This window comes from Schistocerca gregaria, chromosome 5 (genome assembly GCF_023897955.1).
Source record: "Schistocerca gregaria isolate iqSchGreg1 chromosome 5, iqSchGreg1.2, whole genome shotgun sequence".
Classification (NCBI taxonomy): domain Eukaryota; kingdom Metazoa; phylum Arthropoda; class Insecta; order Orthoptera; family Acrididae; genus Schistocerca; species Schistocerca gregaria.
Genome location: NC_064924.1, coordinates 91,676,175 through 91,701,351, shown reverse-complemented (window position 1 = coordinate 91,701,351; position 25,177 = coordinate 91,676,175). Strand labels below are relative to the sequence as shown.

The window sequence follows — 25,177 nt, the reverse complement described above, 5'->3', positions numbered from 1 at the left end:
GGAATGGCAATTCAATCTCAATGTAGACAAGTGTAATGTGCTGCGAATACATAGAAAGATAGATCCCTTATCATTTAGCTACAAAATAGCAGTTCAGCAACTGGAAGCAGTTAATTCCATAAATTATCTGGGAGTACGCATTACGAGTGATTTAAAATGGAATGATCATATAAAGTTCATCGTCGGTAAAGCACATGCCAGACTGGGATTCATTGGAAGAATCCTAAGGAAATGCAATCCGAAAACAATGGAAGTAGGTTACAGTACGCTTGTTCGCCCACTGCTAGAATACTGCTCAACAGTGTGGTATCCGTACCAGATAGGGTTGACACAAGAGATAGAGAAGATCCAACAGAGAGCAGCGCGCTTCGTTACAGGATCATTCAGTAATCGCGAAAGCGTTACGGAGATGATAGATAAACTCCAGTGGAAGACTGCAGGAGAGACGCTCAGTAGCTCGGTACGGGCTTTCGTTAAAGTTTCGAGAACATACCTTCACCGAAGAGTCAAGCAGTATATTGCTCCCTCCTACGTATATCTCGCGAAGAGACCATGAGGATAAAATCAGAGAGATTAGAGCCCACACAGAAGCATACCGACAATCCTTCTGTCCACGAACAATACGAGACTGGAATAGAAGTGAGAACTGATAGAGGTACTTAGGGTACCCTCCGCCACATACCATCAGGTGGCTTACGGAGTATGGGTGTAGATGTAGAACCTTTTTCAATATTTGACGAAATAAATACCTTTTTCACTAGTCGTGCAGTAGCCCTTACTCCTGGATGAGAGAGGTTGTAGAAAGAGAAAATTACCTGCTGGCTGAAATCTGCTGTAATAAACAGATGTATTTGTGATTTTAGTACTTCACAACATAATGCTATGTTCAAGCATGATATTTGAATAAGTTGGAGTTGTAAGCCTGGAATTTTGAGGGATGTCCGTAGTTCATCATCTCCTTCCTGGGCATTGCAAGTTCCTTCTGTAAAGAGTAAAAGTTATAAACAAGACTTGGAACCAGCAGAGGAGCACCATGGAAAAATCAGGCTACAGCCAGAGTTTGTTGAAACTGGCCAGTGGACTGCATATTCAACAGCTTCACTATGCATGCGAGGTGACTGACCTACGCCAGGGCAGCCAGCAGCAGGTATTGCACCCAATTACATCACTGGGGTCATCATGCAGCCCATAGCAATTGCCATGACCTAGAATAACTGCTGTTACAGTGAAATTGCTAGGGAACACCAGTATTTAACAACAGCTAAAGCAGCTCATCAATGTTCAGCCAGCTGGGCTGTGTGTGACACCCAGCCTGTGTCAGTCAGAGTCATCACTGCAACTCCACCACTACTGAGTGGCACAAGAGGGACCATGGCCTGTCTTCCCAGCTGGGCAGCCAACACTATGTCAGATGCCTGCCCCCGCTCTTCAGCTTCGGTCCAGACTTAGTCTCCGGCCAGTGCCAATGCCATGTAGCTGGGACAATGTGACCTAACACAGTGGAGAAGATGTTGATTGCTCCATATCCGTAGCACCTGTGGGCTATGTCCTGTCATCTCAACTGGCTTACCTTACACACCAGCGTAGTGCTCTGTCTCCCGTGCAGCGTGTGTTCTCCATTTGCTGTCCACTATCACCTGCAACTGCAGTGCAGTATATTACAAAGGAAAACCAGGCTGCATCAGGAAATAGATTGCACGCAGATATCTGTTTGAGCTGAATAAACTAATAATGAAATGTTGTATAATCACCGATGGTTTGTCTGCTTTTTCTGTACTTGTCCTACCTGTCCCTAAACCATCTATGAACCCATACAACATCCACAGAAGACCCAGGTACATGCTGACAAACAAGAGTTATCCACAGTCCCCTTCTGCACCATTATACTTTGCAATGGTGTCTGTCAGGAATAGTGCATCTACTGATCCATGCTGTTCACCATCAACATGTTGAATATTGGTAGCAAATTTCACAATGAAGTCCAAATACCACAATTGGCATGGTGATGCCTTGTCTGACTTCTGATGGAAGGCAAAAACAAGTGGCATGTGGTCCATGATAAGAGTGAAATGTCTACTTTCAAGCATATGCTTTAACTTTTTGTTAGAGGACTACACCACTTGGAGCTTGTGGTGGTCATACATTCATAAATTTGCTTGTGATAGTGACAATTTTTTTACTGATGGAAGCTGGGCATTTGCCAGTCATGTTGGATACATTATTGTAATACAGCTCCAACGGCAGTTTATGATATGTCGTCCATAACTGGAAGAGCCCGGCCCGTCCCCCCATGAACTATGAACTTTGCCAATAGTGGGGAGGCTTGCGTGCCTCAGCAATACAGATAGCCATACTGTAGGTGCATCCAAAAGGGAGGGATATTTGTTAAGAGGCCAGACAAGTGTGTGGTCCCTGAAGAAGGGCAGCAGCCTTTTCAGTAGTTACAGGTGCAACAGCCTGACAGTTTGGATGACTGACTGATCTGGTCTTGTAACATCAACCAAAACGGCCTTACTGTGCTGGTATTGCGAATGGCTGAAAGTAAGAGAAAATTACAGCCGTAATTTTTCCCAAAGGCATACAGCTCTACTGTATGGTTAAACAATGATTGCGTTCTCTTGGGTAAAATATTCCGGAGGTAAAATAGTCCTCCATTTGGATCACCTGGCAGGGCCTACTCAGGAAGACATCCACATCAGGAGAAAGAAAACTGGCATTCTATGGATTGGAGCATGGAATGGCAGATCCCTTATTTGGGCAGGTAGGTTAGAAAATTTAAAAAGGGAAATGGATAGGTTAAAGTTAGATATAGTGGAAATTAGTGAAGTTTGGTGGCAGGAGGAACAGGACTTCTGGTCAGGTGAATACAGGGTTATGAATACAAAATCAAAAAGGGGTAATGCAGGAGTAAGTTTAAGGATGAATAAAAATGTAGGAATGTGGGTGGGCTATCACAAACATCATAGTGAACGCATTATTGTGGCCAAGATAGATATGAAGCCCACGCCTACCACACTAGTGCAAGTTTATATGCTGACTAGTTCCAGAGATGAGGAGGAGATTGAGGATTTGTATGATGAGATAAAAGAAATTATTTAGATAGTTAAGGGAGACGAAAATTTAGTAGTCACGGGGGACTGGAATTCGGTAGTAGGAAAAGGAAGAGAAGGAAATGTAGTAGGTGGACTGGGCGAAAGGAATGAAAGAGGAAGCCGCCTGATAGAATTTTGCACAGAGCATAATTTAATCATAGCTAACACTTGATTTAAGAATCATGAGAGAAGGTTGTATACATGGAAAAGACCGAGAGACAGCAGAAGGTTTCAGGTAGATTATATAATGGTTGGACAGAGATTTAGGAACCAGAATTTAAGTTGTAAGACATTTTCAGGGGCAGATGTGGACTTTGACCACAATTTATTTGTTATGAACTGCTTAACTAGATGAGACCTGGATAGACTGAAAGAGCCAGAGGTTGTACAGGGTTTCAGACGGAGCATTGGGGAACAATTGACAAGAACAGGGAAAAGGAACATAGAAAGAGAATAGGTAGCTTTGAGAGATTAAATAGTGAAGACAGCAGAGGATCAAGTAGGTAAAGAGACGATGGCTAGTAGAAATCCTTGGGTAGCGCAAGAGATACTGAATTTAATCAACGAAAGAAGAAAATATAAACATGCAATAAATGAGGCAGTCAAAAGGGAATACAAACATCTAAAAATGAGTTGACAGGAAGTGCAAAATAGCTAAGCAGGAATGGCTAGAGGACAAATGTAAGGATGTAGAAGCATATATGACTGCAGGTAAGATAGATAATGCCTACAGGAAAATTAGAGAGACCTTTGGAGAAAGAGAATCACCTGTATAAATATCAAGAGCTCAGATGGAAAACCAGTCCTAAGCAAAGAAGGGAAAGCAGAAAGGTGGAAGGAGTATATAGAGGGATTATACAAGTGAAATGCACTTGAGGGAAGTATTATGGAAATGGAAGCGGATGTAGAGGAAGATGAGAGGGGAGATACGATACTGCATAAAGAATTTGACAAAGCAGTGAAAGACCTAAGTCAAAACAAGGCTCCCGGAGTAGACAACTTTCCGTTAAAGCTACTGATAGTCATGGGAGAGCCAGACCTGACAAAACTCTTCCATATAGTGAACAAGATGTATGACACAGGCAAAATCCCCCCAGACTTCAAGAAGAGTATAATAATCCCAGTTCAAAAGAAAGCAGGTGCTGACAGGTGTGAAAATTATCGGACTGTCAGTTTAATAAGTCACAGCTGGAAAATACTGATGCAAATCATCTACAGAAGCATGGAAAAACTCATAGAAGCCAACCTCAGGAAAGATTAGTTTGGATTCCGTAGAAATGTAGGAACACGCGAGCCAGTATGACCCTGTGACTTCTCATAGAAGGTAGATTAAGGAAAGGCAAACCTGTTGTGGTTGGCAGGAGAGCCAACACCGTGTTACTAGAGAAGGCCGAAAGGCACGCGTTTTACCTCACACAAGCTGGCGTGAGGTCTGAAACAGGACAAGGAAATTAGAATTTAGAAACAACGGATGTAGCTGGTGGAATACTTAACTTTTATCCATTAATAACGGACATCGCTCTTGACATTACATGATTCACAGTATCAATAGTAACAGATAATGGCACCTTGCTAGGTCGTAGCAAATAATGTAGCTGGAGGCTATGCTAACTATCATCTCGGCAAATGAGAGCGTATTTTGGCAGTGAACCATCGCTAGCAAAGTCGGCTGTACAACTGGGGCGAGTGATAGGAAGTCTCTCTAGACCTGCCATGTGGCGGCACTCGGTCTGCAATTACTGATAGTGGTGACACGCGGGTCCGACGTATACTGCCGGACGGCGGCCGATTTAAAGGCTACCACCTAGCAAGTGTGGTGTCCGGCGGTGACACCACATTCCTCCCCCGCAAATCGGCGTACGGTTGTGGCATAAGGCTTCCGCCCGCTGTGGGGAGGACCGCATGTTGACTTACGCGAAGAGGTGGGGAGCCTAACAACAGGCGAGGCTGTGCCACTCGCACCCTGCCATTCAGACCGCGGGGAGCTAGGAAACGCCTGAAAACCTGCTCCAGGGTGCACGCCAACATGCGGTGTATGCGCCCGTAGGGATACAGGAGGGGCCGAAGGGTCGACCTCCATGGGGCCGGGCACCCAACGGGCGAAGACGACATATAGTCCGGAGCGGGCAAGAGTTCCATGTCGGAGGACAACTGGTCGCGGGAAGCGATCGGCGGCGCGTGACCCAGGGAGGCGCCCAGCGGCTGCAGCGCCATGTCCACTGCGGGCGTCGCCGGCGGGAGAACAGGCGGTGGCGCGTCGCCATGGGGCAAAATGGAAGGCAGCGTCGGTAACACCTGGGGCTTAGGCGAGCCAGTAGGTGGGTCCCCGGGGCACTGAGCGGACGACACCATCGCTGAAAGCAGACGGCGAGCGGCAGACCCCGTGCGACGACAGAGGCGCAGCTGAATAACATGCCGACGCATCTCACCAGAGGCCCCCAAAACCAGATACACAGCGCTGCCGAAGCAGCGAAGAATGCGCCCTTTGAGCCAACGCCGTGAACCTCGATAGTGGCGATAGGAGACAACGTCACCTGGAGCAAAAGCAGGTGTCTGCCGCTGCACAGGAACATGATGCGGCGGTTGTAGCAAACAAATCAAGGTTCGATGATGATGACCGTGGAGCAACTCAGCCAGCGAGCAACCATCTCGGGGCTGAGAGAGATACCAGGCCAAAAAGAGCAATAATGCGTCCTCCCGAGAATGTGACTCTTTCAGCTTCAACATCTGTGACTTGAAAGTCCTGACCAATCTTTCTGCGGCACTGTTTGACTGTGGCGAAAACGGCACAGACGTCAGATGTTGAATACCATTGGCCTTGCAGAATGACTGAAATTCTGCGGATATGAATTGTGGGCCATTGTCGGAAACAATAGTCTGTGGAAGACCTTCAAAGCAAATGTTAGTGGATAACGCTTGGATGGTGGCAGATGACGTCATGGAAGACATCCGGACAACAAAAGGAAAACTACTGAATGAAATTACCACAACCAACCATCGAGCGTTCCAGTATGGACCAGCAAAATCGATGTGTAAGCATTGCCAAGGGGAAGTGGCTTTTGGCCATGCAAAGAATTTGTGCGGTGGTGCTGATTGTTTTTCGGCACACACCATGCAAGAAGAGCACATATTCATAATCGCGGCATCGATTACGAACCAAGTACAGTGCTGACGAGCAAGTTGTTTCGTTCTCACTATACCCCAATGTCCTTGGTGTAGAAGCTGTAAGACAGAGGACTGTAACGAACATGGTACCATGACCCTGGACTGATCATTATCAGAACGCAACAGCAAAACACCACGTCACACAAAAAGTCTCTCCTTGTGAGCAAAAAATCGGCGAACCAACGGGTCCCCGAGGCGTGACTTAGACAAGGGCCATTGCGTAGCAACAAAATGCAGGACGGGAGCAAGGACAGGGGCGGCAGCTGTGGCTGTAGCTACACGACAAAAATCAATCGGAAACTATTCGACCACATCATCGGTTTCCACATCAATGAACATGTTAGCAAGTTCGGAGGAATCGAATGCCCTATCCTCAGCAACAGGCAAGCGGGACAACGCTTCGGTGTTTCCGTGCTTAGCAGTGGACTGATACAAGATATCGTAGTCATACTGCGAGAGGAAAATAGACCAGCGAATGAATTTCTGCGCTTTACGTGGAGGTACAGGCTTGGTTGGATGAAAAAGCGATGTCAAAGGTTTGTGGTCTGTGATTATGGTAAAGTGACGACCATACAAGAAATCATGAAACTTTGTAACACCAAATACGAGAGCCAATGCTTCTTTCTGGATCTGTGAATATTTTCTTTGAGCAGACGAGAGCAATTTGGACGTAGAGGCAATAGGGCGATCGTGTGATCCATCTTTGTTCGCAAGCACAGCACCGATCCCGAAATCCGATGCATCCACCGTCAACAAAAGGGGCTTCTGGGGATCGAATGGTGTAAGGCAAGTATTGGAAAGCAACGCCGATTTCAACTGGCGAAAGGCGCGTTCGCATTCCATCGTCTAGACGAACGGAACACCCTTACGGTGTAAGCGATGAAGCTGAGCTGAAATGGAAGAGGTGTGTGGTATATAACGATGATAATAATTAATTTTTCCCAGCACACTCTGTAGTTGCTTCAAATTCTGCGGCGACAGTAAGTCTTGAATGGCACGAAGGTGCGTGGGACTGGGATGTAAGCCTTGGGCATTGAGTACATGTTCCAAGTGTGGCAAATCCCGAGCAAAAAACACACATTTGTCCTTACTCAAGCGAAGACCATTTTGTCGCAAGACTTTAAATAATGTTCTGAGATTGGCCAAATGTTCTTCTTCCGTCTTTCCAGAGATTACAATATCGTCCAGATAATTTGCTGCAGTAGGGACGGCAGTTTGTAGATATTGCTGAAACAATGCAGGGGCGTATTCACACCCGAATGGCAGTCGTTTGAATCGATACAAACGAAGATGCATGTTAACCACCAAAACGCGCTGGGATTCTTTGTCCACTGGTATTTGCAAGTACGGATCTGCGAGGTCCAACTTCGAAAAATATTTACCTGGGCACAGTTTGTCAAAAAGATCTTCTGGGCGGGGTAAAGGAAAAGTTGCAATCACTAGTTGTAGATTCACTGTTGCCTTGAAGTCCACACAATGTCTCGATTTTCTGGAAGGTTTTGGCAAAATTACTAAGGGTGATGCCCAGCGAGAAGCCTGCACACGTTCAATTACACCTTGTGATTCCAAATCGTGTAATGTTTTTGCGACCTCATCACGCAATGTGTGGAGAACATTGCGCGCTCTGAATAATTTCGATTGCGAGTTTACTTTCAGTTCCAACTGTGTTTTATAGTTCTTAGTGCAGCCTAGGCCCGGTGCAAAAATGTCTGCAAATTCTTTGCATAGACGAGAAACACTGTCTGAAGGCACAGTCTGGTTCACTGATAGGACCTGATTTATTATAGACAAGTTAAACAACTGAAATAAATCGAAACCAAACAAGTTCACTGCAGAAGAAGAACGAAGGACGTAAAATGACACAAATTTTGTTTGTCCTTTGCATGTTGCAAGAAGGCTGCACTGTCCTAACACAGGGATATCTTGACCGGAATAGCTAGTTAACTTAACATTTGCGGCACGCAATGGAGGTGGGCCCAGCAGTTTGTAAGTGTCTTGATTGATCAGCTCCGGTATCGAGCTGGAATGGTATCACTTTGCCGTTAATTTCCAAGTCTACAAAAAGTTTATTGTCCTGCTGACGACAAGAGCGACTGTCTCGTGCAACGTGAACTGACCCTGCTACATAATCACTTGCGACTTGACGGGACTTCCGACGATGTCGACGCACACTATTTTTGGAAAGAACAGTCACTATTAGAGAGAATGGCACTGCGCAGAGTGGAATGAACTACATGAATTTCCATGGGTGAAGTTTTGCAAACCTGAGTATCCTTGGTTCGATACCGATTCCTGCGCGAAGCAAAGGGCCTGGAACGGTTTTGAGCTTCCGATCTGAGCTTTTTCTGGCAAACACTCTGAACATGTCCTTTTTTATTACAATAAAAGCAAATAGCTTGGCGTGACGGGCAGTTCTCACGCGAATGTTTAGTAGCTCACCGTGGGCATGATTTGATCACTGCATTTGCGTGCCGGCGCGGCACACGTGGCTGAGGCCGGGCGCGAGGGCTGTTAACTGCTCCGTGCAGCTCGCCCCGTGGGCCGGTTAACCTGACGCACCACACGGGTGGCAAAGTTTCAAATTTATTCCTGAGCAAAGTCTAGTGTGTCCCGCCGATCCAATATGTCCATCACTTGTTGAAGGGAGGGTTTTACTAGTTTCAGAATCTGTTGCCTTATATGAACATCAGAAATGTGCTGTGCAATTGCATCACGGACCATAGTATCTGAATAAGGGAGTCCACATTGACACTCAAAAGCACAATCCCTAGTCACGTCTTGCAAGGTTGCAACCCACTCCCGATTAGTCTGACCAGCCATACGTTTTGTACAAAAGAAGGTATACCGTTTGGCAACTACATTGACTGATTCTTTGAAATATGCATCTAATGCAGACAAAATTTCTTCATAGGACAGGGTTGCTACGTCGCGTCGGGGAAATAATTTGACTATCACACGGTACGTACTCACGCCGACCGAAGACAACAAAAAAGGCTGCCGCTCGTTACCTTGAATTCTGTAGGCGGCGAGATGGAATCCAAATTGGCGTGACCATTCCGTCCAGCTTTCCAGTGCAGCATCAAAAGGTCGAAAAGTTGGTGCAACAGCATGTTGTGGCTGCGATAGCGGTGAAGCAGTTGCTGCCGCATCGTTTTGCATAGCACGTTGACCCTGGACGAGCTGTCCAAGGGCATCCAGTAATGCCTGCGCCGGCTGATTCTGTAAGCGATAAAATTCGGACAGTACATCTGGAAATTGTGGCAAAGCCATGACACGAGTAAATCAGGGCAATTTAGATAAGAACACTTTTACTCTCGTCACCAATGTTGTGGTTGTCAGGAGAGCGAACACCGTGTTACTAGAGGAGGCCGAAAGGCATGCGTTTTAGCTCACACAAGCTGGCGTGAGGTCTGGAACAGGACAAGGAAATTAGAATTTAGAAACAACGGACGTAGCTGGTGGAACACTTAACTTTAATCCATTAATGACGAATGTCGCTCTTGACATTACATGATTAACAGTATCAATAATAACAGATAATGGCGCCTTGCTAGGTCGTAGCAAATAATGTAGCTGGAGGCTATGCTAACTATCATCTCGGCAAATGAGAGCATATTTTGTCAGTGAACCATCGCTAGCAAAGTCGGCTGTACAACTGGGGCGAATGCTAGGAAGTCTCTCTAGACCTGCCGTGTGGCGGCGCTCGGTCTGCAATCACTGATAGTGGCGACACGCAGGTCCGATGTATACTACCGGACCTCGACCGATTTAAAGGCTACCACCTAGCAAGTGTGGTGTCTGGCGGTGATACCACAAAACCTACATTTATAACATTTGTAGACTTAGAGAAAGCTTTTGACAGTGTTGAGTGGAATACTCTCTTTGAAATTCTAAAGGTGGCAGGGGTTGAGAGGGGAGTGAGACAAGGTTGTAGCCTATCCCTGGTATTATTCAATCTGTATAATGAGCAAGCTGTAAAGGAAAAAAAAGAAACATTTGGAGTAGGAATAAAAGTCCAAGGATAAGAAATAAAAACTTTGAGGTTTGCCGATGGCATTGCAATTTTGGGAGGGACAGCAAAGGATTTGCAAGAGCTGTTGAATGAAATGAATAGTATCTTGAAAGGAGGATATAAGATGAACATCAACAAAAGCAAAACGAGGATAATGGCATGTAGTCAAATTAAATCAGGTGATGCTGAGGAAATTAGATTAGTAAATGAGTTTCACTATTTGGGAAGCAAAATAACTGATGATGGTCGAAGTAGGGAGGATATAAAATGCAGACTGGCAATGGCAAGAAAAGCAGTTCTGAAAAAGAGAAATTTGTTAACATCGAGTATAGATTTAAGCGTCAAGGAGTCCTTTCAGAAAGTATTTGTATGGAGTGTAGCCATGTATGGAAGTGATACTTGTATGATAAATAATTTAGACAAGAAGAGAATTGAAGCTTTTGAAATGTGGTGCAACAGTAGAATGTTGAAGATTAGATGGGTAGATAACGTACTGAATAGAAGTGGGGAGAAGAGAAATTAGTGGTACAACCTGACCAAAAGAAGAGATTGGTTGTAGGACACATTTCGAGACATTAAGGTATCACCAATTTAGTACTGGAGAGAAGCGTGTGGGGTAAAAAGCATAGAGGAAGACCAAGAGATTAATACAGTAAGCAGATTTAGGTGGATGTAGGTTGCAGTAGTTACTCAGAGATGAAGAGGCTTGCACAGGATAGAATAGCTTGGAGATCTGCATCAAACCAGCCTTCAGACTGAAGACCATAACAACAACAACAACAACAACAACAACAACTGAAAGAGGTGCATCGAGAAGATGATGAACTGATAATGCAGCTACTGTAATTGCAGTCGTCACTCTGGCAAAAGATGCTTTCCATCAGTCCACTATAGCATGTTTCCAGATTTAGGCAAACCTTAAAGGAACTTAATAAGAGGCACATCAAAACATCAGTAAAGTTTTGTCAAGGCCAAGAAACTGTGTAGAGGAGACTTTGTACCTTAGTCGTGCTGTACCATGGTTCACTTGGTTAAGAATGTGCTGCCACATAGAGTGCAAAAGTTGAAGCGATTCATGCATTACTCACCAGGGCACTCTGCCAGTCTGTCCTTGTGCTGAGCAACTACATGTATTTTTTGTATTTAGATTTTGGTTTTTGATGACATTTTGCTAAGGTTGAAGAATACTTCATGTACCCTACTTCATTCTGTATGATCTGGTCAGTAACCCCACACATAGTTTGTAAATTTAAAACTAAACTGAAAGTAGTAGTTCAGATTTCAATTGCAAACTGCACTGTCTTCTACATCAACTCCCAAACACATCATGTACTTTGCATCAGTGATTCGAGATACAAGATATTGTTATTTTGTGGTGTTGTGTTGTAGGTTGCAATGCCAGGACATAAAGGAGACAAAAAGTCCCTGATGATACAGAAGCTACTGATAAAGCTGTGAAAGCCATCAGTTCTCCAGGAGAGTACAAGATTTCTATCAGAGAAGCCTGTAAAATTAACAATGTCAGAGTCAGTATACTTGTTTGACATTTCCAATCATTTGAGAAATCTGACACTGACAAATAGTCTTATGATATCAAGTATGATACCAAAAAGATGTTTAATGGTACTGAAGAATTAAGTTTAGTAGAGTACATAAAGCCCATTTCACAAATGATGTACTGACTTACAAAAAAGGAAGTCTAGAGACTTTGCGGTGGCCCTTTTCCACCACACTATATTTGGAATTCAGATGAAACAGGTGTGACAGCTAATCAAAAACCCAGTAAAGTAGTTGCCCCGAGAGGAGTAAAACAGATTGGCAGTGTGACTTTTGGTGAAATAGGACACTTAGTAATGCTAACTGCATGTATAAATGCTCTCAGGAACCATGTTTCTTCAATACTTATTTTTCTTAGGGTTAACATCAAAAGCTTTGTTCTTAAATGGTCTCCTCCTGGAACCATTTGTGCAGTAAATCCATCTGGTTAGTGAAACATTTTACATAAAAGTGTTTGAGAATCTGATGGCCAGATTTACTCTCATACATTGTAACATTGTTAGTGGTTTCAAGAAAATGAGCATATGTTCTATTGACAGAAATGTATTCACAGACGGAGACTTTTGGGTTCTTACATTGCTGTCCCCCAATCCCAATAAAAGCTGCCCTGGCTGAAACATCAGCAGCTGAAGCCAGCACAGAAAGTTTACAAAAAGTCTATTGAGATTCTTAATGTTCATTTTAATAAAAGGAATAAGGATGAAACAATCTTTAGGAAATCCGCTTTTACAGGTCCTTCAATATCAGGTAGCATAGCCAGTAGAGTGGCAGCGTAACTTCAGGTGAAATAGGACACTTAGTAATACAAAATCTAGCACCATGTTAGGTTCACCAGAACAAGTTCAACTGTATCTCAAGGCTGCAACAAGAAAAAGTTGTAGCATACAAAATGAAGGAAGCAAAATAGCCACAGATACTCTTGAAAAACAAGAAATACTCTGAAGAGAAAGTAAAAAGAAACATATTAAGGAAACATCGAAAAAAAGGGGGGGGGGGGGGGAGCGGGGGCAAATAAACCTATATCAAAATGTAAAACTGTAAGGAAAGAACTATATTGTTGCACCTTTCAGTCCGAAAATTATATTAGAATGCTCACAAATAACACCTTTGATTATAAGAGACAGTCTTTCACAAATGCTTGATGATGAATCAGCTGAGATTGGGGAAGAGCTATAATTGGATAGATTAATGCTAGAGAGTGATGGTTGTATGCTTGTGTACTTTTAGAAGAAAAAAGTCACTGCAAAATACTAGGTAGGAAAAATTATTTTAAAATATCCGTGGTTTTGAATTTGAGATCAATTAAAAAATAATCGGTTTAAGCAGTAAATTTATCAGTGAATTTGTTTGATATAAATGAGGAAGGTATTTTAGCAAAACTCAACACAAGGCTGCCACCCATTGCTCTTCTTAGAGACAATATGGAATTGAGAGTTCCAACTGCTATCTGAAGTGCAATTGATGTCTTGTGTCAACATAAAAGATAACTCTGGCGTTGTGGACTTTAGTTTGTGTGGAGGAAGATGCAAGGTCTTGTGTGGACTGATGGTCAGGTCTGGTGCCAATGTGACAAACTATTGAGTGTCTTACTGGTGCTGGGATAGGTGACACATGGATGACTCCAGGGAACTGGTGTAACAGGACTTCAGATGGTGGGTTACCAGTACTTTGAAGCCAGCATTGTTTATCTGGTGTAGGTGTCCAAGACCGGGCAGCTGTGTTGTAGAGTCAGTCAAGCATTGGTGGCTAAGATCAGTGGGAGGGCCATAAAAATATAAGAAATGTGCTACAGTGATCAGGTATAGCACATTGATGACTATAAATTTCCATATGAATTAATTTGGAGGTAAGGTGACATTCTTTCATTGATACTTTGCTGTGAAAGATGTGAAGAAGAATAAACTGAGGCATCAGCACTTGTACCAATGAGGAATTGTAGCTTCATAAAGTGCTCTATTATGAACAGTTGATTGCTGTCCAGTTTGAAAACAGCTGCCATCATTACTGATGTCTGGCGACATTTTCTGTGTCACAGGGTGATTGACATGGCCGAGCCACAGATCCAAATTTTCTGTGGTACCTCTGATATCCTCCCTGGTGGGCAAACACTTCTTTCTGCTGGAAAATGTTGCCATCACTAGGCGTGTGTGAAGTGCCACATTTGAAGGGCCACAATTTGCTTAGATGGTTCAGTTACTTGCACTTGTTGTGCATCCAGAGGACTTTGTGCTGGTGAAGATGGTTGCGAAGCCTGTGGAAGAATACGTTTTGGTAATTTGCTCAGCGCAGTTTGATCAAGAACATAGAGGTCACCAGCACAAAGCATGACTTAATTTTTGTACATCCGCAGGCAAGTGTGACAACCGTGTATCCCGTACAATATCATCATTAATTGTGTTGCCTATGAGTGTGCAAAGACAACACAGTACTTGAGACGGTGTGTGATTGCCTAGTTCTTTTGCGCAGAGCAATTTTTCAAGTAATTTACCTTCTGACTATATGACATCTTACATGTGCATGCTTGACGGAGATGTATTTTTCAATGCTTGGCAGTGATGCTAGCCTGTTGTGTACCTCCATAGCCATTAGCTTGTTATATAGAGCCACCACATAACTAGATTTAGTTATGTTTGAGTTTGCTGTTGACCAAAACAAATTGACACTCAAGTTAGGCAAACTACAATACTGGATTCTCCGACCAGAAGGGAGGGGGCTTCACCACAGTGAGACTAAATACCACATTTGTTGTTGGTAAGTCAGTGCTTGCAGGTTGATGACCTCTCTGTTTAGCACTCTAACCCATTGTTTGCAGGATTCTGTTTGTTTATCATGGAAGGTGTTGCTGATGCAATGCAGTTCTTCACGGCACTGTTGACACAGAAAATTACCTAAGATACAATTTATCATTCTGGTATGCGATCGAGGTTTTCTGGCCTGCAATGTAATTTGGTAATGTTAACACTTGTAAGAACCTGCCTTCTTTGGAATAGGAATTATTACATTCTTAGTGAGGTTGCCTGTTGCATATATTATGCACATCAGCTGGGGCCCTCCCCAGGATCTCAGTAATTCTGAGGGTATTTTCTCTACTTCACGGGCCTTGTTTCCACAAAGATCTTTCAGTGCTCTGACAATTATTTTCATAGTATCATATTTCTGAACTCATCTTCATTTACTGTCTCTTCCCTGCCTATAATATTGCCTCCAGTTTCATTTCTCTTACACCTTTCCCCTCTTTGCTTAACAGTTGTTTGTGATCTAAAACTCTTTGTTATATGGGTGTTCCTCCTTTCTACAAAGGTGTCTGTCATTTTGCTGTAAGCAGTGTCAATCTTCTTTGGTTATGCATTCTTCTACATCCTTATATTTCTCATCTAGCCTTTCCTGCTTCTCATTTGCCATTTTGCACTTCCAGTCAGTCTCACTTTTTTTGACACCTGTATTGTCTTTTCTTTACTTCATTTATAGCATTTTTATATTTTCTAATTTCATAAGTTTGATTGAATATATTGTATGTTATCAAAGGATTTCTGTGGGACTTTGCCTCTTTGCTCCTCTGCTGCATTCACTATTTCATCTCTCAAGGCCACTCACTCAAAAGTTATTGTGTTTCTTTGCCCTGTTTCAGTCAGTCATTTTCTATTGCTCTCTTTGAAATTCTCAGTAACCTCTGGGTCTTTAAACTTACCCAGGTGCCATCTCTTTAATTTCCACCTTTTTTTTCAACTTCTTCACTTGTAATGTGTGGTTCATATTCAATAAATTATGTTCCGCTTATGCTTTTGCCCCTGGAAATATTTTCCAGTTCAAAATATGGTTTTGATATCTCTGTCTTACATTTTCAGCTTTTGGGCAAATTTCTTCTTCAGAAGTAAAAAAAGCTCACACATATTCACACGGCAAAACACACACACACACACACACACACACACACACACACACACACACACACAACACAGAGCCACTTTTACCAGGTGATAAGGTCCAATTGTGACTATGTGTCATGTAGCCAGAAATCTAATTGGGTTAGGTAGTGGGTGTAACAAAGAGGCATGAGGTAGGGGTGGGTAGGGCAAGCAGGGTAGTGATGGAGGAAGATGCTAGTGCTGCCAATGGAAGCCTGCTGGATCATGTTGAGGACAGGATAGGACTGCTAGGTGCAGCATTGGGAGGCTGTGCTATGCCGATAAGGCTGTGGGGGGGGGGGGGGGGGGGATGAGAGTTGAGGGAAGAGGGAAGAGGAAAGGACTGTTTAGTGTTTAGGTGCATTGGTGGGATAGGAGACACGTGTGATACTGGAGTGGGAGCAGGCAAGGGACAGGTCGAGGATGGTGACTAGCGAAGGTTGAGCCAAGGGGATTATGGGAACATGGGCTATGTTGTAGGGAGAGTTGCCACCTGTGTGTTTTAGAAAAGCTGGTGTTTCTGGAAAGAATCCAGATGGCACATACTGTGAAGCACTCATGAAAATGGTGCACATTGTTTTGGGCCGCTTTTGCAGCGACTAGGTGGTCCAGCTGTCTCTTGACCACAGTTTAGAGGTGGCCATTTATGTGGACGGCTTGTTAGTTGTCATGACCCCATAGAATGTGACACAGTGGTTGCATCTAAGTTTTTAGATCAAATGGCTGCTTTCACAGGTGCTCCTGCCTTTGATGGGGTAGGAGATGCCTGTGATCAGACCACAGTAGGTGTAGGTGGAAGTGGGAGAATGTATGAGATAAGTCTTGCATCAGGGTGTATTGCAGTGATATGAGCCATGAAGCAAGGGTTTGGGAGTATGGATGGACAAGGATGTTGTGTAGGTTGGATGGGCAGCTGAATGCTACTTTGGGAGCAATGTGGAGGATATACATTATTTTAGAGCAGGATGAGAGGTATTCAGAACCCTGGCAGAGAATGTGGTTCTGTTGCTCTAGTCCTGGGTGGTACTGAGTCATGAGAAAAGAGCTTATTTGTCATTGCCTGGACTGTAGGTATGTGGGGTGTATTAGGTGACTGATGAGATGAGGCAGGATATCTGTTTCTGGACATGTTTGGGAGGGTAACTTTGGTCTGTGAAGGCCTCAGAGAGACTCTTGGTATATTTCGAGAGGGACCGGTTGTCACTATAGGTGCTAAGATCACAATTGGACAGGCTTTTCAGAAGGGACTTCTAGGTGTGGAGTAAATGTCAGCTGCCATGCCTATGGTAGGTTAGCATAGGTGATATATTCAATGGGAAAGTAAGTATGAGTGAGGATATAACTTATCATAGTGACAAGGAAGGATGTTGTAAGTTTGGAGACAGTTTGGTGTTGGAAAAGGTAGTGTTCAATAGCAGCAAGGCCATGGTCATTGGGGATGTTAATTTAGAGGGAGGCGGTATCAACAGTGATGACCAACGCTCTTGTTCCTTTACCACCTGACACCCTGCTCGTCACTGTCGATGCCACCTCCCTCTACACTAACAATGATCATGCAGTGTAAATTGGAATTGGAAACCATTTATACTCGAATAATGGTGTTATTGATAACCATGCTGCATGTGATTAATTGATTGTCAGTATATCTGTACCATTCTATTGGGTGTTACCTTCTTTGTCCTGCACTTTCTGTTCAAATTATTCCTTGGACAGAACAACAGATGCCTGGGTTAGTACACATGATCAGAGATACACATGAAAAAACTTTGTGGTTTCCCACTGAGTAGCAATAACATGCTTCTCTGAGTCCTATAAAGGGAATCTTGTGAATACTAGAATGCTATTGAAATAGACTGATCATCAAGTGTAAATTTGATATGTTATATCATCTCGGTGTAGTGCACTGAACTATTGGTATCGATCACACTGTTTTCAACGTGTTTCTTTAGGCCACCATTGAATGAATAAACAAATTACAAAACTGTATTTAACAAAATTGTGTGTGTGTGTGTGTGTGTGTGTGTGTGTGTGTGTGTGTGTGTGTGTAATTGTTTCTTAATAAGCAGTCACATGATTTGTTAGTATTCTTTTCTCTTGTGATCATAATACTGTTCTACTTTTTAGCGATTATCCTCAGTTGTGAGTTTGAAATCCTCTTTTCTGAGTTTTGTAGGCATCCTTCCGTGTGTGGCTTCTGCCTTTTCTTGCCATATAAACTGTGTCACCGGTGCTCACTTCCAATATTGCAAGAAAACTTCTTGGGATACTTTATATTTATGCTGATTCAAATTTCCCCAGGTTGTGAACTGCTTCAGAGCACTTAACACAGCTGACACAGACGATGAGAAGTCACCGCCCACAGAAGCAGCTGGATCTGGAGGAAAGGAAGGGAGTCAAATGATAACAGTGGTTGATATTGAAAAAAGTCCACCAGAGAGGAATAAAGATCATACTACACCATCAGAGGTTTGTAATTGTCCTTTGTAAGCATGCCATGCAGATTATGTTTGGTTTCTTGTGTGAGGAATTTTGTCACTAATATCCATTCCTGTTGCGCAGTAAAATATGCATTTGCAATAGCAGTTGTGTACCACTGAAACCTGAATTTGTTGCTTAGAAAATCTGAAAAAAATGAGTGTACAATAAAAATGACAAGGAAAGGTAATAAATAAAATAATGGAAAATCCAGGATGAAATGTAACAATATAATGTAAAGGAGAGTAGCTACTCACCATACAAAAAGACTGTCGGAAACTTAGCTTTCAACTAACAAGGACTTTGCCAAAAATAGACAGCGCGCGCGCCCACACACCCACACACACACACACACACACACACACACACACACACACACACACACACACACACACACACACAGATGACCACAGTCTCTGGCTCCAGCTGCCAGAGACTGACATCAGTGTGTGAGCTGCATTTATGTGTGTGCATGTCTGTGTGTATGCTGTCTATTTTTGACAAAGGCCTTGTTGGCCAAAAGCTAAGTTCCTGGCAGTCTTTTTGTTGTGCCTTTCTGCAACTCATCATCTCCGCTATATGGCGAGTAGCAACTATCCTTTCACTATATTGTTATAAAGGTAGTAAATACTTTTGTACCAATACCAGTACTTGAGAATTAATTATTGCTAGCTTTGCAGAACTTGTCGTACAATATTGCCTATACAGTTACACAGTCGGACATGGAAGAGCAGCTGAATGCAATGGGCAGTGTCTTGAAAGGAGGATATAAGATTAACATCAACAACACCAAAACGAGGATAATGGAATGTAGTCAAATTAAATCAGGTGATACTGAGGGAATTAGATTAGGAAATGAGACATTTAAAGTAGTAAATGAGTTTTGCTCTTTGGGGAGCAAAATAACTGATGATGGTTGAAGTAGAGAGTATATAAAATGTAGACTGACAATGGCAAGGAAAGCGTTTCTGAAGGAGAGAAATTTGTTAACCTTGAGTATACAGGGTGTTACAGAAAGGTTCGGCCAAACTTTCAGGAAACATTCCTCACACACAAAGAAATTAAATATGTTATGTGGACATGTGTCCGGAAACACTTACTTTCCATGTTAGAGCTCATTTTATTACTTCTCTTCAGATCACATTAATCATGGAATGGAAACACACAGCAACAGAACGTACCAGTGTGACTTCACTTTCTTACAGGAAATGTTCAAAATGTCCTCCGTTAGCGAGGATACATGCATCCACCCTCCGTCACATGGAATCCCTGATGCGCTGATGCAGCCGTGGAGAATGGCGTATTGTATCACAGCCGTCCACAATACGAGCATGAAGAGTCTCTACATTTGGTACCGTGGTTGGGTAGACAAGAGCTTTCAAATGCCCCCATGAATGAAAGTCAAGAGGGTTGAGGTCCGGAGAGCGTGGAGGCCATGGAGGTTCGCCTCTACCAATCCATTGGTCACCAAATCTGTTGTTGAGAAGCGTACGAACACTTCGACTGATATGTGCAGGAGCTCCATCGTGCATGAACCACATGTTGTGTCGTACTTGTAAAGGCACATGTTCTAGCAGCACAGGTAGAGTATCCCATTTGAAATCATGATAACGTGCTCCATTGAGCCTAGGTGGACGAAACTAAAATGAGCTCTAACATGGAAATTAAGCGTTTCCGGGCACATGTCCACAAAACATCTTTTCTTTATTTGTGTGTGAGGAATGTTTCCTGAAATTTTGGCCGTACCTTTTTGTAACACCCTGTAGATTTAAGTGTCAGGAAGTCATTTCTGAAAATATTTGTATGGAGTGTGGCTGTGTATGAAAATGAAACATGGACTATAAATAGTTTGGACAAGAGGAGAATAGAAGCTTTCGAAATGTGGTGCTACAGAAAAATTCTGAAGATTAGATGGGTAGATCACATAACTAATGAGGAGTTATTGAATAGATGATGAAGCTTGCACAGGATAGAGTAGCATGGAGAGCTGCATCAAACCAGTATCTGGACTGAAGACCAAAACAGCAACACAGTACACAGTCTTACTTCTTGATGCAGTTCTCTCCAGATTTTATGCACCTATACATTTCTTAATTCATACAGTAATAACACAGTGATTGTCACTAATACCCACATATCACATTACTAATTTTCTATGGAGTAGAAGAAATTGTCAAGCAAATATGTTTTCAGTTTGTGCTTGAAATTAATTTTATTGTCCATTATATTCTTTACATTACTCAATAAATGATCAAAGAGTTTTTACGGCTAAATACTTCACTTCTTTCTGTGCCATGCTAAGGCTGAGTGATGGATATTGTAAATAATTTCTCTATCTATTGCTGTATTTATGAATATTACTGTTATTTTCAAATTGTGATTGATTGTTGACAAAAAAAGTCGTAAGCGAGAAAGTGTACTATGAGGCTGTTATCAGTATTCCCTACTGTTTTAAGAGCTGTCTACAAGTGGCTCAAGAGTGAGCACCACATATTATTCTTATTACACACTTCTGTGTAACAAACACCTTTTCTTCATGACTATTTACCCCAGAATATGGTGGCTGTAGGACTTTAAAGAATAAAAATAAGAAAAGAAAAATCAAGATTTTTACATTTTGATCTCCAAAATTGGATATTATCCACAACACAAAATTTGCAGAGCTTAGATATTTAAGAAGGCATGTAAGTTGTAACTTCCAGTTTGTGTCTTATAAATATATTCTATTTAGTTTAGTAATTTGTCGTCATGTGTTATTTCTAAAGGTGTGGTTAGGCCTTCTGCCATGCCGAGTTGCATGTATTGTGTTTTACCTAGTTTCAGCAACAGCCCATTTTTAGAGAACCAGTTATTAATTTTCAAGAAAATATGATTTGCATTTTGAAGGCTTATGGTGGCACTTGCATTGTCAGCAAAGAAAAGTTCATAACCATTCATCAAGATCTAAATTTATACTGCAATAACTGTCTTGCGATGTGTGGTAGCAGCTGAATGTCACTTCCCTTCTTTTCCTGTTGCTTTCGCAGTGACATGTGAGAAAAATGACTGTTAGTAAATTTATCCACTTTTACTGTTGCTAATATTTCACAAGATAAATATGGGAGGAAGTAAAATATTGCTTAACTCTGTCTTAAAATGTACATTCTCAGCATTCAATAGCAAATCTCTCCAATATGCAAAATGCCTCTCTTGTAGCATCTGACACTGTAGTTGGATGAGCATTTCCATGACACTTTCATGATTACAACACAAACTTGTGATGAAGTAAGCTACTTTTTTTAATTTCTGTTTCTTTTATTAATCCCATGTGGTAAGGGTCCCAAGCTGAACAGAAATTTCAACGATTTTCTGAACAAGGGTAAGCTACCTCCTCATAGTTTTTGCTACAACTAATTTTTTGTGGTCATTCCATTAATCTTGTTACAAATATGTACTCTTAGATGTTTGACAACTTTGACAGTTTCTAGTGTCTTATCACTTATTATGAAATCAGACCACAGTTGGTTGTGCCCTTTATTGGTGCAAATATGTTGCTTTACGAAATGTCAGCCACTTCACAACAGCATTATCTTATCTGCAAACAGCCGAATGGGCTTTCTGACTTTATCCACTAAGTTGTTCATACTCCTTGTTTATATCAAATGAGAGTATGGACTATGTTGAGTGATTGCTGTAACTAAATCCCAGTATTGTTATTTTACCCTGAGCACAGCCAGTGTGACACCTGTCCTGGCTGGTGATCTTGAGCCAGTCTCTGATTTGCACTTTTCCATTGAACTGTGTAGTGTCTGCATTGTGAAGTTACTCTGTATGTTGAGTGATCCACCAGATGCATTTCCACACAAAAATGTATCTGGTGGCTTGGACTAATGTGATGTTGTGCCTATCATGAGATAGTTCAAGAACAGTGGAATAATGTCCTGCTCACAGATTTGTTGTGATTTGGCCTGAAAAGCGATTCTTCCAGTTTTTTACTCTAGCATGTTCTTGAGTTATGTACAACCATGCCCGCATTGTGGAATAGCACAGATAATCGGCATTATATGGGACAGTGTTAGATCAAGAGCACATATGCCACTGAATGTATTCTGTGGAGTATTCTGATATTTGTAATAATACAGATGAAATCCTGCAGTCTTTTTGTGGTGCATGCAGTCCAGGATTCCATCTGGTGCATGACAAGGCTGAGTACATGCAACGTGAATGCATCACATGTTGGATAATATATAACTCTTTACATGCACTTAAATCTGATTAATCCTACATGAGATGTTCTAAGCTAACTCAAGCACCACTAACCATTGCTGACATGTAGATTGTTCAATAGTTTGAGACTTTATTGCAAGCTTTTACCATGCAGCCTAACACAGAGTGTGAAGAATAAATGTGGATACTGTTTTGCCTTGTGAGACCCATGCACCCCATATTGACATTCTGTATACCACTGATGGAAGGCCACCACATATGGTAACCTGTAACCCACAGGCCCTAGCTTGATTTCCAGCATACCTTGTATCTATATTACTGTGTCACATGATTTTTGGACACATTTTGTTGACTATGTTATCACCACCTTATCTTGAAGATATACTTTACACTGTTGTGCAGTCTCTTATTCTTTGGCAGTTCTGAGTGTTGTGTATAGAGCTTTGTCTTACTAATATTGACTGTTTATTTGCAACTTCAATAGCAGTCGGTCAGTTGCAGTCTTTCCATCATTCTGTTACACTCATTTTCATATAATTGCTCCCAGGTTGTCCAATTTTCTGAGGAGTCATAAGAGTGATAGTGTGCTCTGAGTATATTTTGTTAAAAGCGTATTTTGTATTTTACTCCTGTTTCTGAACTTAGCACCAGGAGACAGTAGCCATGTGTATGTGAGTTGTGTGAATATGTGATAGTTCTGTTTCTGATGAAGGACTTAGTTTGAAAGGAAAAATGTTTCTAATATTCTTTTTTGTTGTGCCTGTCTGTGATTTGACATCTCAAAGTGGTGAGTAGCAATCTATTCTTTTGATATTGTTGTTATTCCATTCTGGGATTTTTGTTATTCTACTCTGGGATTTCCATTGTTTGTTTCTACTCCTGTTTCTCATTAAAAAATTCTATGCACACAGTGTCATGTACATTGTAGCTATAAATTTAAGTGTGTGTTGATTGGTTACTTTTAGTGCTATTCATTTGCTGAGTCTTTTTGATTAGTTTATACACATTGCAAAGCAGAGTTCCAGAATTGTTCTTATTCATTAAATGACCTAACACACAATCACAAAATTTTATGATTAATTACTAACGTACTACAGAACTGAAGAAGCAGAGGTATGAATGTAAGCACCAAATGCACAGCTTGTCAAGATAAAAGACATATGGAAACATTTGACAGTGCTCCTGTAAACACTTAGAAACAGTTAAAGTGTCTTTCAGTGACCAGGAGGAATGATTTTAATGTAATTCCTTCCACTTGTATTGTACAGTGCACTAGATCATACAAAATGTAAGGCTCACTACCAGTAATTCAGCACATTATTTTGCCCTCTCTCTTTCTTTGTTTTTCAGATGTAGTGTCCATGTCCAGGACTAGAAGACTTGTTACAATGAAGAGGTGTGATTTGGATTGATTAGTGATCTAGCCTGGTGCTCAGCAAAAAGGAAATTAATTAATGATTTAAAAAACAAAGATGCTGTGACTTAAACAAATGAGAAAGCGCTGGTAGATAGACACAATAAAAAACACACAAACACGCACACAAATTTCAAGCTTTTGCAACTCAAGGTTGCTTCATCAGGAAAGTGGGAAGGAGAGGGAAAGACAAAAGGGTGTGGGTTTTAAGGGAGAGGGTAAGGAGTCATTCCAATCCTGGGAGCGGAAAGATTTACCTTAGGGGGAAAAAGGACAGGTATACACTCGCACCCACACACATGTCCATCCACACATATACAGACAAAAGCAGACATATGTAAAGGCAAAAAGGTTGGACAGAGATCATCTCTCTTTGCTCTCAGATTTCAGTCATGAATATGTACTGGAGCCCTGTTTCACATAAACAGTGACACGGAGATGCAGTCTGGGTGGATTTACATCTGTTAAAATTGTACATCAGTCTCCATGAATTCTGCCACTTATTAAGTGACTCCTTTACAGGGGCGACAATTGTGACGATCTTTGAGTAGTGTCTGAGATGGAGCATTTTGACTGCCTAACTTTGAAGTTGAAATATGGATGCCCTTAAACAATTTTAAACACTGAAATAATAATGGTTGTGTACTAGATGACTGTTGCAGCAATATAGTAATGCCAATAGCAGACTGCTGCAGACAAAATCAGTATTTTAAATGTGCTTACTGCTCAGTGCTATCTCCATTTTTCTTGGGAAACATTTGGTAATTATGCATTATTCTTACTCTCTTGTCAGGATTGTGCACTCATAGACACACCTCTCCCTACACACACACACACACACACACACACACACACACACACACATTTTTACTCTGTCAATCCTAATTAACCTTGTCTTTGTATAAAATATTGTTTTATCAGGGCATTTTCATGTGAAAGAGCAAATATATTACTACTCTTTTGACTTCCTATTGTATATATCTTATGTAATAATAATTATGCTGTCAATATTGTTTCAGATAACAAACCCTTCTGGTGAAGATAAAAACTATGTATATGATTTGTATTACACAGAAAAGATTGATTTTGATGACATGTTGTTGGACACTCAACTGAGTATCCATCCTATGGAATCAGAACTGGTATATGATGCAGATGAAGAAGATGATAAATTTCAGTTGGAGGAAGAGGACAGTGATTCAAATGATGAAAATAATTGGCGCAATGATTATCCAGATTCTGATAATAGGTAATTGTTGCCTCTTATGCATGTTGCTTGCCCCATTAGTCTAATTAAGTCAGCATGTGGCATTACCTTTCAAGATAAAGATATGTTACCTTTAGAATAATT

General features: G+C 41.8%; 1 protein-coding gene across 1 annotated transcript in view; it reads left to right on the top strand.

The window, feature by feature from the left end:
- LOC126272857 (probable RNA polymerase II nuclear localization protein SLC7A6OS) overlaps positions 1 to 25,177 on the top strand; it is a 58,268-nt gene that overhangs the window by 24,173 nt on the left and 8,918 nt on the right. Inside the window, exons 3-4 of the mRNA XM_049976071.1 lie at positions 18,030 to 18,197; positions 24,846 to 25,075. Coding sequence (XP_049832028.1) covers positions 18,030 to 18,197; positions 24,846 to 25,075 — 398 coding nt within the window. The remainder of the gene's footprint in view (positions 1 to 18,029; positions 18,198 to 24,845; positions 25,076 to 25,177) is intronic.